The 17,211-nt window shown below is 39.4% G+C and overlaps 1 protein-coding gene across 1 annotated transcript; it reads right to left on the minus strand.

Moving 5' to 3' along the window:
* Nucleotides 1-3,612: 3,612 nt before the first annotated feature.
* On the minus strand, nt 3,613-12,443 carry rpl6 (ribosomal protein L6). Its single transcript, XM_053624807.1, has 6 exons — nt 11,908-12,443; nt 10,964-11,062; nt 9,993-10,136; nt 7,337-7,385; nt 7,044-7,228; nt 3,613-3,796 (listed from the first exon to the last, which is right to left on the minus strand). The coding sequence occupies exons 1-6, from the start codon at nt 12,064-12,066 to the stop codon at nt 3,644-3,646; spliced, it is 789 nt and encodes a 262-aa protein (XP_053480782.1). The 5' UTR covers nt 12,067-12,443; the 3' UTR covers nt 3,613-3,643.
* Between the last annotated feature and the right edge of the window lie 4,768 nt (nt 12,444-17,211).

A 17,211-nucleotide genomic window follows, 5' to 3' on the forward strand; every position in this document is an offset into this window, starting at 1 on the left:
GTGACTTGGCCGCAGGCCAGTATTCCAGCATGATAACAACCCCAAACACACCTCCAAGACGACCACTGCCTTGCTAAAGAAGCTGAGGGTGAAGGTGATGGTCTAAACCCTATTGAGCATCTGTGGGGCATTCTCAAATGGAAGGTGGAGGAGCACAAGGTCTCTAACATCCACCGACTCTGTGATGTCGTCATGGAGGAGTGGAAGAGGACTCCAGTGGCAACCTGTGAAGCTCTGGTGAACTCCATGCCCAAGAGGGTTAAGGCAGTGCTGGAAAATAATGGTGGCCACACAAAATATTGACACTTTGGGCCCAATTTGGACATTTTCACTTAGGGGTGTACTCACTTTTGTTGCCAGTGGTTTAGACATTAATGGCTGTGTGTTGAGTTATTTTGAGGGGACAGCAAATGTACACTGTTACACAAACTGTACACTCACTACTTTACATTGTAGCAAAGTGTCATTTCTTCAGTGGTTTCACATGAAAAGTTATAATCAAACATTTACAAAAATGTGAGGGGTGTACTCACTTTTGTGAGATACTGTACATATATATATACATATATATATACATATATACATACATACATATATATATACACATACATATATATACACACATACATATATATATATACATACATATATATATACACACACACACATATATATATACACACACACATACATATACACATATATACACACACACATACATATACACATACATACATACATACATACATATATACATACATATATATATATATATATATATATATACATACATATATATATATATATATATATATATATATATATATATATATATATATATATATATATATATAGCTTTTTTCATAATATACTACCAACAGGGTTTTCAGCCTGATAGTACACTTAGTCCCTGACCTAGTGAACCACTTATGAGGATGTATTTATTGATCAAGACCTTCAAAGCACTTTTGCCGGGCTCCAGACTGTACCTAAAACGGTCCGAAATATGCAACGAAAAATATTAATTTGCAAGTGATATTTTTGCTGGAGTCACCAATTTCGATGATATAAATTTATAGGTTATGATTTAAAAATTTGCATGTAATGTCTTTTTACTTGAGTGTTCTTTGAGGAGTAGCCTGTCACATCATATGTTGTGTTGATGTACTAAAATTGCACTGCACATGAAAGTTTCAGGGGGAGGGGGGGACGACAGTAACACCTTCAGCCAGAACACCAAAATATACATGGGGAAAGCAAGGATAGATTTCCGCATCAGAAAAACATCAAAACGAAAAATCAGACTTTTCCCAAACAGTCCAGCTTCTTCAAGCACCAATGCTGATGGCACACCTGTTAATAAATTTTCTTTTAAAAACAGGCTCCAGTTGTGATTGCATTAGAGAGATAGAAAAAAAAAAAACAAACACAGCGGCAACACACATCATCTTTCCGTGTCAATCAATGAACACCCAAATAAAAGTGCAGAAAGGCATTTTAAAACTTCTTGGATTCATGAGTTTGTATGGCTCAGGCATGATCATGGTACACAGAAAATGTTTTGTGACTTTTGTTCCAAAGCATACATGCAAACTACATGACGAGAAAGAATGGAAGGAGCTAAAAATAAAATTCAACATTGCCTATATGATTGCATGTGAAGAGCTGTCTTTCACCAAATTTCCTGATATTACTAATGAAAAATAAGATAAGACTTTATTAATCTCCAGATGGAGAAATTAGAAAAATAGACTGGATGTGTGCAAAACATATGACAATGAAACAGCACATGCTTTGATTAGAATGTTTTGCATCTAATTGAGATATTGCTTGACCTACCAAATTCAGCTGCTCAGTGTGAACATGGCTTTTCAGCTCAACAGGATAAACTCAAAAGTACACAATTCACTCCATATGTCAATCCTGGAAGACTTCATCAGGTTCAGCACAGAGGGCCAATAACTTAAAGTTTGATCCTGAACCACGTGTCAAACACTGGCTTTTGGCAGCCAAGTGATGCTAACATAATTGTCGTCAATGACACTGGCTCAGATTCTGTGTGGAAAAAAACCCCAAAACAATTCTTTGTGAATGTATATAGTTCAAGTTGGGAAAAACCATTCAGTTCCCATTTTAAGTGAATTTTAATTCCCAGGACATCCAGAAGATGGATGAAACTGCTAACACTTAAAAAGGAGGGCAAATGTGACAGGATGACTGAAAGTAAGTGTTTAAAATTTTTTAAACAAGTTAATTCTTATGTGACATTTAAATAAGTTGGCACCTGTTTTTTCTTCTAAGAGCCAATTGCTCCTTAACAGATTTTTGTGGCCATAACCCTGTTATATAAGTAGCACTGGATAGGGGCATCCGCCAAATTCCATACATAAACATAAATTCTAACACGTGACCCATATGTGGTTCTTCCCCCTGCTGTTGCTACAAATTAACACACAAAATGTCTTTGTATGCTGTTGCATTAAGATTTCCCTTTACTGGAACTAAATAGCCCAAAGCCCATTTCATCGCCCTTGTGCGATATCCACATGAATTGTAACACCAACTGTGCACCAGGGGCCTGTACCATGAAGCTAATAGAACAAACTCAGGGTTGCAGGATTAGTTTCGAGTTGACAAAACCAAACCAATCTAATCCAGCTTCACTGGTACCATGACACTGGTTATGACCATACTCTGTCAACTCAGGCTTTGATCCTTAAGCCATGATTAGTCCATGTGCACATAAACATGTGACTTTGGCACTGAACAGCCATTAGCGTTCAACATTGGGGGGGGTTAAAAGCAGGTGTGCATACTTCCAGTTGAAAAGCAAGAAATTATTTTGCAGAAATATGGGGAGGGATTTAGACCTACACTAACCTCAAAAAGCAACACCATTGCAGCTGCCAAACCTCTGGAACGTTGCCAATTGTGTAAGTGAGCAAGTTTACTTTTACAATGACAGATTGCAAACTTATAACCAACATTTTTCATGTAATTTCATTTAATATTCATGTAAATTGCTTTAATTAAATGTTTCTCTGTGAAGTGCTCGTTTGTGCTAGGGAGTTGAATTAGTTGCGTTACTTGGCTCACAGTTGATCGGTCCAAGCTGGGTTTGAGTTCTCTTACTCAGAACATAACCTGCCCCAGAGCAGGTTAGACATGGAGCGCAAGTTACTATGGCAATGAACACTAGTAAAAGCCGAACCACTTTTGTGGCACCTAAAACCCAGGGTTGGCACAAGCTAAAGTGAAACTTACCTGGCTAGCCACCAAAACCAGCTTCATGGTACAGGCCCTAAGCCTTCTGACTTGACATCATTGCCCAATCTCAGTGCCTAATGCTCTTGTGGTTAAATGAGCACTAATCCCCAGAATCACATTCCAAAACCTATTGGAAAGCCTTCCCAGAAGGCTTTTCTAACAGCAGAGGGTGGGGTGTCCACATACATTTAGCCCAATAGGTTATAAGTAAATTCATAAGCTAGTTATCAACAACCTTGGAGTCATGTTAGGCAAAAACAAACTGGGCAGTATAGGTACTTCTGTAACAAAATAAATATTATTACTTATCTAAAACTCAATAACATGATTTAATACACAGTCCAGTTAGTGGGTGGAATAACCAAGTTTTATTTCTTTAGAAAACCAGTTTGTGGGGATACACCCCATTGGAGAGGAAAAATTGGGAGCGCAGGTACCCTTTCAGCTGAGGAACTTTTTTAATAAGAGGCAACAGCTGAGAGTCAACAGCTTTCTGGTCTTCCTTCCGCTGCTCTGTCAGTTGGTACTTCTGCAGTCAATAAGAAAAAAAAAAATCAGCTGAAATTTCAGAAGTAAAAAAAGTTAGAAATAAAAAAATAAATAATATTTATTAGAGATGTATACACCAATGTATCGGCCGATAAAGGCTATTTTTCGTGTTATCGGCCGATAGTTTAAAAACATCTGATGATCAGGGCGGGAAAACATCGATTTTGTAAAGATGTCTCGTGTGGAATGATGACAAAACTGCAGTTTGTAAGCTCTGTACTGCTAAAAAATTTTACACCGGACGCTGCAGCAGTGATGCTGCATCGAGTCTAATAATTAATTATTATTAATTTAAAAGAAGGCATAAAAGGTAGAACTATTGGTATTGGCCGATATCACTGAATAATCAGTTATCGGTATCAGCTGAGAAATTTAATATCGGTGCATCTCTATATACACACAAAACCAATCATGCTAGCTAAAAGCAGTCAGCTACAGAACTGTCAGTTAGCTTAATCTCATACTGAAAATGAGAAATAATTCAAGTAAATTTATTTTAAGAAAAAATATACAAATTTATTTACATATATAGATATTACATCTCACAGAATCACACATCAATGTCTAACTATTTTGAAGGCATGCAAAAGAGAGCAGATGCTGAGCCACATTTAGACACTAAAATCAAAGCATGTTCTCTACTTTTTCGCCCCAACTCTTCATATGCAGACATGTAATGTTGGTCCATTAATATATAAATGGTATAGACAAAATCCCTATGTTAAGAATTGCAATCAGTGTACCAGATTAATAGTCATAGCACACACTAGTATACAAACTATAAATAAACCATACTTAACCGTTACTTTTATTAGAAAACAAAAGCCTGAGGATGCATTCACTATAATCTAATAAGCAAGGAATTACACACAGCAGGCTGTGCTGTTGAACAATACTTTATAGTGTAGTGTAGGGCTGCTGCAACTAACGATCATTTTAGCTGGCTGAATATTTTCTTTGATTAATCGGGGGGGGGGGGGGGCGCGTCGGCTTTCGGTACCATTTTTATTGTTTATTTAAAATAAAATCAGTGTTACAAATATAAACTTCAGAACTTTCAAACTGTTCCTCCAAAACAGAAAAGAACCCAATACACAGACACACCAGAACATATTAATTTAGTACTGTAGTTTAATTCTGTGCATCCATAAATAATGCAGAAATATTTATAAACACATATGCGTTACTTTTTATGGATGCACAAAAAGCACTGAATTAAACTACAATCCTAAATTAATAATAAAAACTCCCTTTCACTGCACCTTGTGGTTTGTTACTCATTGCCTTTAGACATCATTTTAATTCCGTTTACTTTTGATCATAATGTTTTAATTCGACTTTACAGATCTTACATGCGCTCCCACCCTATCAGTGCATCTACAACCCGAGTGAGGAGCAATGCGGCCTCGTTACGAACACATCACTTCCGTTATAATAAACAACAATTTACACCGCAAGTGTCCATATACAACATAATGACAAACTGGAATTAAACTAAACCTTTTAAGCTGCTTGCACCAGTTTCCCCTGCCCCTTGCACACAGTGGAGCATTTTGGATATAAACATAAGTTTGTGCTCCTGTATCACTGTTTGATCTCCGCGGTGTTTAATATAAAATGCTCTCCTGCCTTAGAGGACTTTCTTCCTCAGTCACTTGACAATTTCGCCTCCGTCTGATGGTGACTGATGTCATGTTGGGAATAAAATGCAACATTGACAAACAGTAAACTGAAGAAAGTCATTGTCAATGTCAAGTCATACCAGTGAGACTGGGTATTAGGCTAAAGCTACCAGCGTCGCATTACGTGCGTATGACATTATGCGCCATCGACTAGGAGGCGGCTTATACTTCCGGTTAGTAGTGTTTTTTTAAAAAAAAAAAAAAAAAAACTTTTTCTTTTTTTTTTTTTTTAATATCAACACACCACATGCTAGTGTTCTATTAGAAAGGCAATATCTCAAAAAAGCATACACTAGATGGTAGAGTACCATGGTAGATGGTAGAGTACACAGTGCATACTATAAGTGTATAGTACTTCATTTGGGACCCAACTTTACTATTTACTCTCCAAAGCGTGTTTTCGGAACAGAAGTAAGGTAACGAGTACCCCGTGCCGCATGCAGACCAACTAATCGATAATGAGATTCGTTGACAACGACTTTCATAAATTATTATCGATTAGTTGTTGCAGCTCTAGTCTAGCGTTATTCCACTTATACCTTAGCAAACTGGAACGTCTAAGAGTCAAGTTAATACTTATCGCTTATGTTAAAGCGGCTATAAACGGTCATTCCCTCACTAGCTTATGCGGCCAAGATTTTCATTATTTTTCCCATTAAGCTCCCATTATTTTTCCCATGCTTAGCCAGTGACATATTGCTGGGCCCACAGCCCTGCAACTTCAAGACTGGAGATATGGCAGTTGGGCAGGTAAGCTTCTCTGCGAAGTTCTGCAAGTTCAACTTCCCCCATCACCCCCTTCAGAGTCTTGATACAGATACATTTACATGCATCTACATGCAATTAGAAATCACTCTCCCAGGCTACTGTCTGCAAGTATGCAGTGAAAAGAAACTTGTGTTTATAACAGCTACTCTAAACTCTGAATGCTGACATGCAGAAAAGCAACACTTTCCATGTCTTTTACTGTTCAATGCATTTTTAGTCATGTGCACCTTGCGGCACACTATATGGCCAAAAGTATGTGGACACCTGACCATCACATCCCTATGTGGGTCTTCCCCAAACTGTTGCCACAAAGTTGTAAGCATACAATTGTCTAGAATGGCTTTGTATTCTGTAGCATTAAGATTCCAATCACTGTAACTAAAAGACCCAAACCTGTTTCATCATGACAATGCCCCCATGCACAACACAAGGTCCATAAAGACAGGTTTGCCAGGGAACAACCCAAGAGGCCTGAGCCCTGACCTCAACCCCACGCAACACCTTTGGCTTCAAGCACAGACTGAGCACCAGGCTCTCACCTAACATTAGTGCCTGACCTCACTGATGCTCTTGTGGCTGAATGAGTAAAAACAAATCCCCAGCACCATGTTCCAAAATCTACAGGCAAGACTTCCCAGAAGATTTGAGGCTCTTACAACAGCAAAGGGAGACCAACTTTGTTTTAATACCCATGGTTTTGGAATGGGGCCATGTGGCTGTGACTGTTGGATGACCACATACTTTTGGCCATATAGTGCATGAAAAATTATTTGGTACCTCTTTCTCAGTGTCAAAGATCTCCCCTTCTTGGTGTTTGGGCTTCCTGAGCTTCTTCTTCTTGAAGTAAGCATCATTCAGGTTCTTGGGAAGCTTCATGCTTGAGATGTCCAGCTTGGTGGAAGTGGCAATGCAGAACTTTTGATGGGCTCGACGCAGAGGAACTCTGTTCAATGCTAAAGGACCTAGAAAAAAGGGCACAAAAAACTTGGGTATAAAATTTCTAGACCAGACTAAGCCAAGTTTCTAGAGAAAGCTCATCTTGGCAGCACAACAATCAAATAAAAACATACCTGTGACAAGGAGGAGGCCACTAGACAGCTGCTTGAGAAAAACCACACGCTGGAAATAGGAAAGAGGCAAGACAGTCATCAAACAGCAATATACTATACTTGTTATTCCAGAATTCAGCCCAAAACAATCATGCTGTATTCAAGAAAAGTGCACATTTTTCAATGACACTTCCACTAAGTCAATGACAAACAACTGCTCTATCACTGTTCCCACCTTCACAGTATGAGCAGCCATTAGCCAAAAACCAGAAGTTCACTGTATTCTATTAAATTTCACATCACACTTTTCTGAAACATGTCACAAGGGTACTCTTAGTCAGATGGATAATGCCCCAAGAGAGAATATTGCCCAAAGAGTGATTAAGCTTGACATTAGAAAGACATGCACTACTTTGAATAATTTGTCTGACCCAAGGGTCAAGCTCCTATAATTTTACATTGATTGGAACATGTAAAATAGTGAAACCTACACATTATCCTGTAAACCTATTTAGACTGGTCCCTGATAGATGTATACAAGCATCTGTAATTAAATTAGATTTAACTTGGGGGGGGATAATGCCATTTGTTTACCATTTTTTGCTTTTACTGACTAATTATATGGCGACTAAAGTCAAACCAATATAGTCATTCTGATTTATAAGCTACAATTTTTCATTGGTTTCACCAGAAAGACAGGAGTGAAACTGGTGCATGTGGGTGGTTTAGCATTTTAGCATGGGAGGACTGCAGCTGCAAGATGCCAAGATGACTGTTTGAATGTGATGGTATGGTACAAGTGCATAAAGTGCTGCTTGTTAACACAAACACCTTCGCTTTAACGACTTGCGTATACTCCAATCAGCCATAACATTAAAACCAAATGCCTAATATTGCGTAGGTCCCCCTTGCACCGCCAAACAACTTTACTCATTGAGGCAAGGACTCCACAAGACCTCTGAAGGTGTACTGTGGTATCCGGCACCAACATGTCAAGACATTAGCAGCAGATCCTGTATATTGTCCTGTAAATTGCAGAGTGGGGCCTCCATGGATCAAGCTTGTTTGTCCAGCACATCCCACAGATGCTTGATCAGATTGAGATCTTGGGAATTTGGAGGCAACACCTTGAAATCTATCATGTTCCCCAAACCATTCCGAACAATTTTTGCAGTGTGGCAGGGCACACTATCCTGCTGAAAGAAGCTGGCACTATTAAGGAATACCATTGCCATGAAGAGGTGTATTGGGTCTGCAACAATGTTCAGGTACAGGCTACGTGTCAAAGTAACATCCACTTGAATGCCATGAACCAAGACTTCCCAGCAAAACATTGCCCAGCGCATCACACCATCTCTGCCGGTTTGCTTTATTTCCAAGGTGCATCCTGCTGCCATCTCTTCCCCAGGTAAGCTTAGCACACTCACCCAGCCATCCACATGATATGAAAGACCAACAGACCAGGCCCCCCTTCTTCCATTGCTCTATAGTCCAGTTCTGATGCTCAGGTGCCCATTGTAGGCACTTTCGGCAGTGGACAGGGGTCAGCCTGGGCACTGTGACCGGTGTGCGGTTATGCAGCAAGTTGCGATGCACTGTGTTTTCTGACACCTTTTTATAATAGCTAGAATTAACTTTTCTTGCAATTTGTGCTACAGGATCCCTTCTGTGGGACCAGACCAGTCTTCGCTCCCCACACAAGACCTTGTCACAGCTTCACCAGTTGTCCTTTCTTGGAACAATTTTGGTAGGTACAAACCAATGCATGCTGGGAACCCCCCACGAGATCTGCTGTTTAGAGATGCTACGCCCCAGTTGTCTAGCAATCACAGATTGACCCGTCTCAAAGTTGCTCAGATCCTTACACTTACCCATTTTTCCTGCTTCCAACACAATTTCAAGAACCGACTGTTCTTGCGGGGCGGCTGGTGTTCAGGTCGTAGTGCGGGTTGTCGGTTCGATTCCCGGCCCACATGACTCCACATGCCGAAGTGTCCTTGAGCAAGACACTGAACCCTAAGTTGCTCCCGACCATTTCATATCCCACCATTTCAGATGTGCCATTGTAATGAGATAATTAACGTTCTTCACTTCACCAGTCAGTGGCTTTAATGTTGTGCCCAATTAAGCTGTTTTAAGGTTTTTAATGGAATACACTTTCAGATAGCAGCTTCAGATCACAAGCTCATCTATAAAAGAGTGAAAGGTTTAGATGCGGTGATAGAAAATGTTATTGCTTACCACTTTACTGTTAAGCATTTTATTGTTTATAATTCAGATCTATTTTGAACAGTAATACAAACTTAAATGTTAATCAGAATTTGATTAAACCTGAGGAAAAAGTCAACGTCGCTTCAACGTTGCATAGCAACAAAGATACACACACAGTTAATGTGTGGAAGTCTCTGCACACCATGTTTACCCATGATCCCTCTCTCTGCATCATGACACAAATACACGTAAATGTTTATAACTTTACCTTATCCAGATAGAAACATGCATTTTTTTTATTGCTTCAAATATTGTCTGACATTTTACTTTAAGTTGACAGATGAGGTCATACCCTGTTCCCACCCATATTCGAAGTGACATCCGACAAAAATATGCATGCTTAAAGCATAGTATGACCGCCCCATCACACTGAATAAAGTGTATTCACAGTAAGCATTATAACTACCTTGCCACGGTGGCGGCCGGTTAGCATGATGAGTACAGTTCCAGGCGTGATGGAAGAGCGCAGTTTCCTCCTGTGCTGGCTGAAGGGCTTGATGCCATGACTGCGCAGCTTCCGGGGCACATCTTCTGTTGGGTAGTAACGTGGCTGAAAAAAATCAAGGGAAAGAGGTAAAAATACAGTGAAACTGAATTCAAGCTAGCTAATCTTTGGGCATTAAAGTCCCCATTAAATATCTTCTTAGTTATGGTTTCTTGTGTTTCCTTCTGAAAGAGGCAGACAGAGTTATGTATTAAAGTGCAAGACTGACTTACACAACAGCTAACAACATTTGAGAAGCTTAGCAAGGTAGATAAATAAGAAGAACACAAAACGAGATTACAGGGAGCCATGTACTTTTATTGATTGAGATGCTCCAACTGTACATAAAGACAATCATGTTCTCACTCAGTCTGAGAAAAGTAACATATGCCAGTCTTGAAAAGCCCTATGTTAAACACCTCTGACAAATGCCTGTCAAATATCAATAACCTCATACAAATACAACCCTCTTCAAAACAAATAAGCAAAAAACTCCATTTGTTTCCCCCAAACCAATGGATAGACAGAAAAGAGTACAGGAAGAAGCCATGGCCAAAACTCAGACAGGAGATACATTTAGCTAGATCAGTTTGTGCCTAGTTATAACCCATCTGAATATTTTATTGCTTTCCCAAAAATTAACAACTTGAGTTAAAATGAGAATACCTCCAAAAGTTAGTTGTTTTTTTTAATACCCCTAGATGGAGCATTGAATCAGTGTCCATAATATTACGGAACAGGAACAAAACCTCTGAAAGAGCCATTTTGATTTTAGGAGAACTTCAATGGAACTGTATAGTCTTCTGATCAATAATTTTGCCAGCAATATTTCCATCTTAAGAGTATTATTTAGTGACGAGAGAAACACTATTGTTTTAAGTGGGGGGCCTCACCATCTTGCGCAGTCTGATAACACGGGTACCTCCATTCTTGTCTCCACCAACAGTTTTCACCACGGTGGTAGGGGGTTTCTCCTTCAGCTTCTTCTCAATCTGTTTTAACAAGCAACAAATTTCATCCAAAACCTTTGCACTCCATTTATACAGTGACTATGTTTACTTGGACAGCAAAAATGTAAATATTGACCTTATTCTGAATAAGACAATATTGTGATTAAGGTGTTTACATGAGTTACCTTTAGAATATTCATTTCACGTCCCCGTTTTACATGTTATAGAACATAAATCGATTAATGGCACACATCATTATGTCACCACACCGTCTGACGATCCCTCCAGAATTTCATGCATCAGCATACAGTTCGTATTCATGGAAACGTATGCATTCATGGAAACGTATACAGATTTGGGTGTTTAATTTTTTTACACGAAAGCTTCAAGTGCAGTTAATTATTTGTCATGCTATACATGCAAATAGGTGACTGCTTGAAGCCGTGGGCTGCATCCGAAACCGTGTACTTACCTACTATATAATAGCTGAAATACATGCACACAGCCATGCGCTCATTTACTGTCAAATGGTTGAGCACTGCCATGTGTATGTCCTGTCGCAAAATGCAGTGAAAACTCCCACAGGACGTTAATAGTGTGATTAGGGTGTTACATGTCTATAACACACTTTAATAATGTGGCTAAAACAGGAATACTCCAATTGTCTTAATTCGATTTTTGTGTTTACTTTGAGTATGACTTTAGTCGGATTAAGGTAATCAATAATCTATGTTTACGTGATAGTTTCTTAATTAGAGTATTGTCTTAATCAGGTTAATATCAGATTATTGTTGTCCATGTAAGCATACTGTGTCAATTCCAATCCATACCAGATGCTGTGGCAAATGTAATAGCTGCATGCGTTTCTTTCAGTGATCTGCACTCACCCTGGTTTCAGGTGCCTTAGTCTTCCTCTTGTACATGGCGCGCCGGGCAAACATGGCCGAGCGGGAGAAGCGTCCGATACCCCTGGCCAGTACAGGGTTGCGACTGCAGTGCCGCTTGCGGGCAGCCCTCTTTTTATTATCCTCAGCCATCTGAAACATTTTTACAACCAGAGGGCCGTTTGTGTGATTACCAAGTAAGAAACGGACAAAGTAGCATCTCGATTCTGACAATAGATTTAGGAAATATGGTTGGACATCTTAAAGTTCTGACTAATCGCTGCAGATTAATTTAGCCATTACAGCAAACTTCGCAAAACTTATAGCAATTACGACGCAATAACATACTGCTCAGAGCCCTGCAATAATCATCACCCTGCCCATCATCTATACACACGAAATATAAACGTACAACTGAATCAGTTTAATGAGACGCTCGCTCCCTGGTGAACGCAGCTAGCTTTAGCAATGCTAACAAGCTAACCGCGTCTCACCGAAAACCTCCGGCATAAAGGAACCACCAATAAATTAAGTAATCGAGAAACACAATACACAAACACATTCGAAGCTTTCATGATATATAAGCAATTCTGAAAGAACCGAAAACGTGCTAAGGTTACAACTAAGTTACAGTCAACATTCGGCTGTGGTTTCGGGCCCGTTATTAAAATACAAATATTAGAGCAGTGAAAAATGTTTTCTTTAAAATCATCACAGATTTTACTATTATTGGTGACGAATTACATTTATATAAAACTTCGGCTCTATACACTGATGTATATATATAAGATGACAACCGATTAAATTTCCGAGAACCTAAACACGACTGCCACAATTACCTCGAGCTAGGAAAAAAAAGACCTACATCCGGGCAGTGGACGCATATATAGTATGACGTAATATTCCACGTTTGCGTCTGTAGTTTCTTTTTTTGGTTTTAATGGCGGTTGGCAAACCAACTTAAGGTGCATTACCGCCACCTACTGGACTGGAGTGTGGGCAGCAGATTCATCCAACCATCTTCTATACCGCTTATCTTTTTCAGGGTCAAGGGGAAACCTGGAGCCCATCCCAGGGAGCATCGGACACAAGGCGGGGTACACCCTGGACAGGGTGCCAATCCATCGCAGGGCACAATCACATACACATTCACACACCCATTCATACAATTTACTCTATAGACTGGAGTTACGGCAACAGGTAGAAAACTTCCCCTCCCTGGTTAAAAAAAAAAAATCCCTACCACGTCTTAATGCACAAGTGAAGAAGAAATCCAGTACCCATTGTGCATTCTGCTTATTTTATTATCTGCTTTCACCATATGACACATAAATCTATGTTCTCTTAATACAATATACAGTTGTGCCCAAAAGTTTGCATACTCCTGTAGGATATAAAGTGTAATCAATGTATGTAACTACAAAGTTGACTAATGTTTCAATGTGTGTACCTACAAAGTTTACCAATGCTTGGATATGTTAATCAGGTATAATTTGGTATGTATACCCGACAGTTACGAATTACTTGTGGGAAGCATTATCTACATTCATAGTACACTTGTTGATCAAGTTATAAGTGTGTATTGAGTTAGAAGAATTCTGTGGCTTACTAACAGTAGGCCTAACTGTTTTCTGTGTCAGTCCGTACCTCTGCACAGCAAACATAATCTAAAAATATAAAACGCTTTCTAACAAGTGGTATTCTAAGTGTGTACATTAAGTGCTTTGTGTTTGTCTAAAGCAGCTTCACTCTATGGCAGTAAATTAAGAACCTTGTGGTTGTCTAAAGCAGCTTCACTTTGTGGCAATTAAAGAGCAATTAGGTACATACCAGTAACTGGGTTTCTAAACAAAAGCCCCCTAAACTTGCAAATCAGTGTCAAAAGAAGAGATAAGAATTCCAGGAGGAAAGTACCAAGATGAATTATAGGTCGAATTATGTGACAAAGTAAAAAACCCAAGTCTGGTAAAACTTTTAAAGAGCATACCACTGACTAGGCATGCGCCACAAATATAAGGTATCATATGGATGTGAATAATTAGTTAAGGCAATGGAGATTGGTCTGTTTCTAGAAAGAAAAGGTGAAAGCCCCACCTAGGGATAATTTTACTGCTTCAGAGAGGTATATAAAGACATGTTTGTGTATGTATAATTCGGACCCTCTGCAGACTGTCTCACTTTATTGTTTCAATAAAGTTAATTTACTTTTTGACATCTACAAACCCTCTGTCTCTGAAGTTTTTTGACTTAGGCTGGAAAGATTGATTTTCCACTACACTCCTTGCAGAATCTGCTAAATCTTAATACTGACTACGTTTACATGGACAGCAGTAATCTAATTATTGACCTTACTCTGAATAAGACAATATTGTGATTAAGGTGTTTACATGAGTCGCTTTTAGAATACTCCTCTCATGTACCCGTTTTACGTTATAGAACATAGTTCGATTAACAGCACACGGCATTATGTCACCGCGCTACGCCGTCCGACGTCCCTCCAGAATTTCACATATCAACATACAGTTCGTCTTCGTTATGGTACCATAGACAGTTTTGGCTGTTTTTATTTAATTTGTTTTACGAACGCTTCAAGTGTGGTTAATAATTTGTCATGCTGTACATGCAAATAAACAACTGCTTGAAGCTGTGTGCTGCGTCCCAAACCGCGTACTTACCGCCTACATAGTAGCCGAGATACATGTATTTCTCCTACTACAGGCCTATAGTAGTTGCCGGTACGCGGCTTGGGACACAGCCGTGCTCTTTTTTTGCCATAAAATGGTCGAGCACTGCCGTGTATGATCGTGTCCTGTCGCAAAATGCGGTGAAAACTCTCACACGGCGTTAATAGTGTGATTAAGGTGTTTACATGTCTGTAATACACGTCGATAATGCGACTAAAACGGGACTACTCCACATGTTTTAATTCGATTTGTGTGTACTTCGAGTATGACCTTAATTGGATTAAGGTAATTAAAGATTGCTGTTTACATGGTAGTTTCTATATCAGAGTATTGTCTTAATCGGGTTAATAGTGGATTATTGTTGTCCATGTAAATGCACTGACTGTTAACAAAATAAGAGGGATCATAACAATTCCATGTTGTTTTTTATTTAGTACTCTCCTGAATAAGCTATTTCACGTAAGAGATGTTTACATATAGTCCACAAGAAAAGACAATAGCTGAATTTATAAAAAATTACCCTGTTCAAAAGTTTACATACCCTTGATTCTTAATACTGTGTGTTGTTACCTGGATGATCTACGACTGTTTTTTTGTTTTGTGATAGTTGTTCATGAGCCCTTTGTTTGTCCTGAGCAGTTAAACTGCTGAAAATAACAATTTACATTGTTCATCCTGTTCAAAAGTTTACATCCCCCTGGCTCTTAATGTATCGTGTTGCCTTCTTGAGCATCAGTGAATGTTTGCACCTTTTGTAATAGTTGTGTACGAGTCCCTCAGTTGTCCTCAGTGTGAAAAGATGGATCTCAACATCATATATCCACCATTGGAAAGGGGTCAAATATGCAGAATATACTGGAAAAGCAAAGAGTGTGAAGGATCTGGAGGATTTTTCTGAAGAACAGTGAGCAGTTTAACTGCCCAAGGGCCAAGGACCACTCGGAAAGAGCTCCAGAAACACTTGGAGGCAGTAGGCACCATCATCACAGAGAAAATAGGCAATGCACTCCACTGCTCACACTTACCCCACAAGACTCAAATTACTAAAGGCATGTCGAAGCTCATTTAAAGTTTGATACAACTCATTTGGGCAAGCCAATGAAATACTGGGAGAGTGTAGTTTGGTCAGACGAGAGCAAAATTGAACTTATTGGCTGTCATACTACACACCATGTTTGGAGAAGAAATGGCACTGCACATCACCCTAAAAACACTATACCAACAGTGAAGTTTGGAGGTGGAAGCATCATGGTGTGGGGCTGTTTTTCATTGCATGGTACTGGCAGATTTCATATAATTGAAGGTACGATGAATGGAGCCCTTTACCAGAAGATTCTTGAGAAGAATTTGCTGCCATCCACCAGGATGATGAAGATGAGATATGGGTGGACCTTCCAGCTGGACAACGATCCAAAGCATACAGCAAAGGAAACTCTCAATTGGTTTCAGAAAAAAAAAAATCAAGGTGTTAGAATGGCCCAGTCAATAACCTGACTTGAATCCAATTGAACAAGATTTAAGGACAATATGTTTAGAAGAATGGGCTAAAATCACACCTGAATACTGCGGCCGATTAATTTCTTTATACAGGAAGCATCTTGAAGCTGTCATTACAAACAAAGGCTTCTCCACTAATTATTGAATAAATTTCAGTTAGCGTGTTCAATACTTTTTCCTGTCATTCCTCTTTATTACACATAAATTTATTTATGGACTTTAATGTTGTGAATTCTTTATATTTCTGGATTTCTTGAGTTAATACTGATGTCTGGTGAAAATTTCATGTGAATCGCCTCATTGGAAATATATTTACTGAAAAAAATGCTGATGCATTCAATACTTATTTCCCCCACTGTGTGTGTGTGTGTGTGTATACAGTATCTCACAAAAGTGAGTACACCCCTCACATTTTTGTAAATATTTCATTATATCTTTTCATGTGACAACACTGAAGAAATGACACTTTTCTACAATGTAAAGTAGTGAGTGTACAGCTTGTGTAACAGTGTAAATTAGCTGTCCCCTCAAAATAACTCAACACACAGCCATTAATGTCTAAACTGCTGGCAACAAAAGTGAGTACACTCCTAAGTGAAAATGTCCAAATTGGGCCCAATTAGCCATTTTCTCTCCCCGGTGTCATGTGACTTGTTAGTGTTACAAGGTCTCAGGTGTGAATGGGGAGCAGGTGTGTTAAATTTGGTGTCATCGCGCTCTCACTCCCTCATACTGGTCACTGGAAGTTCAACATGGCACCTCATGGCAAAGAACTCTCTGAGGATCTGAAAAAAAGAATTGTTGCTCTACATAAAGATGGCCTAGGCTATAAGAAGATTGCCAAGACCCTGACACTGAGCTGCAGCACGGTGGCCAAGACCATACACCGGTTTAACAGGACAGGTTCCACTCAGAACAGGCCTTTCCATGGTCGACCAAAGAAGTTGAGTGCTCGTGCTCAGCGTCATATCCAGAGGTTGTCTTTATGAAATAGACGTATGAGTGCTGCCAGCATTGCTGCAGAGGTTGAAGGGGTGGGGGCTCAGCCTGTCAGTGCTCAGACCATACGCCGCACACTGCACCAAATTGGTCTGCATGGCTGTCGTCCCAGAACGAAGCCTCTTCT

Source organism: Ictalurus furcatus, chromosome 5 (genome assembly GCF_023375685.1).
Source record: "Ictalurus furcatus strain D&B chromosome 5, Billie_1.0, whole genome shotgun sequence".
Lineage (NCBI taxonomy): Eukaryota > Metazoa > Chordata > Actinopteri > Siluriformes > Ictaluridae > Ictalurus > Ictalurus furcatus.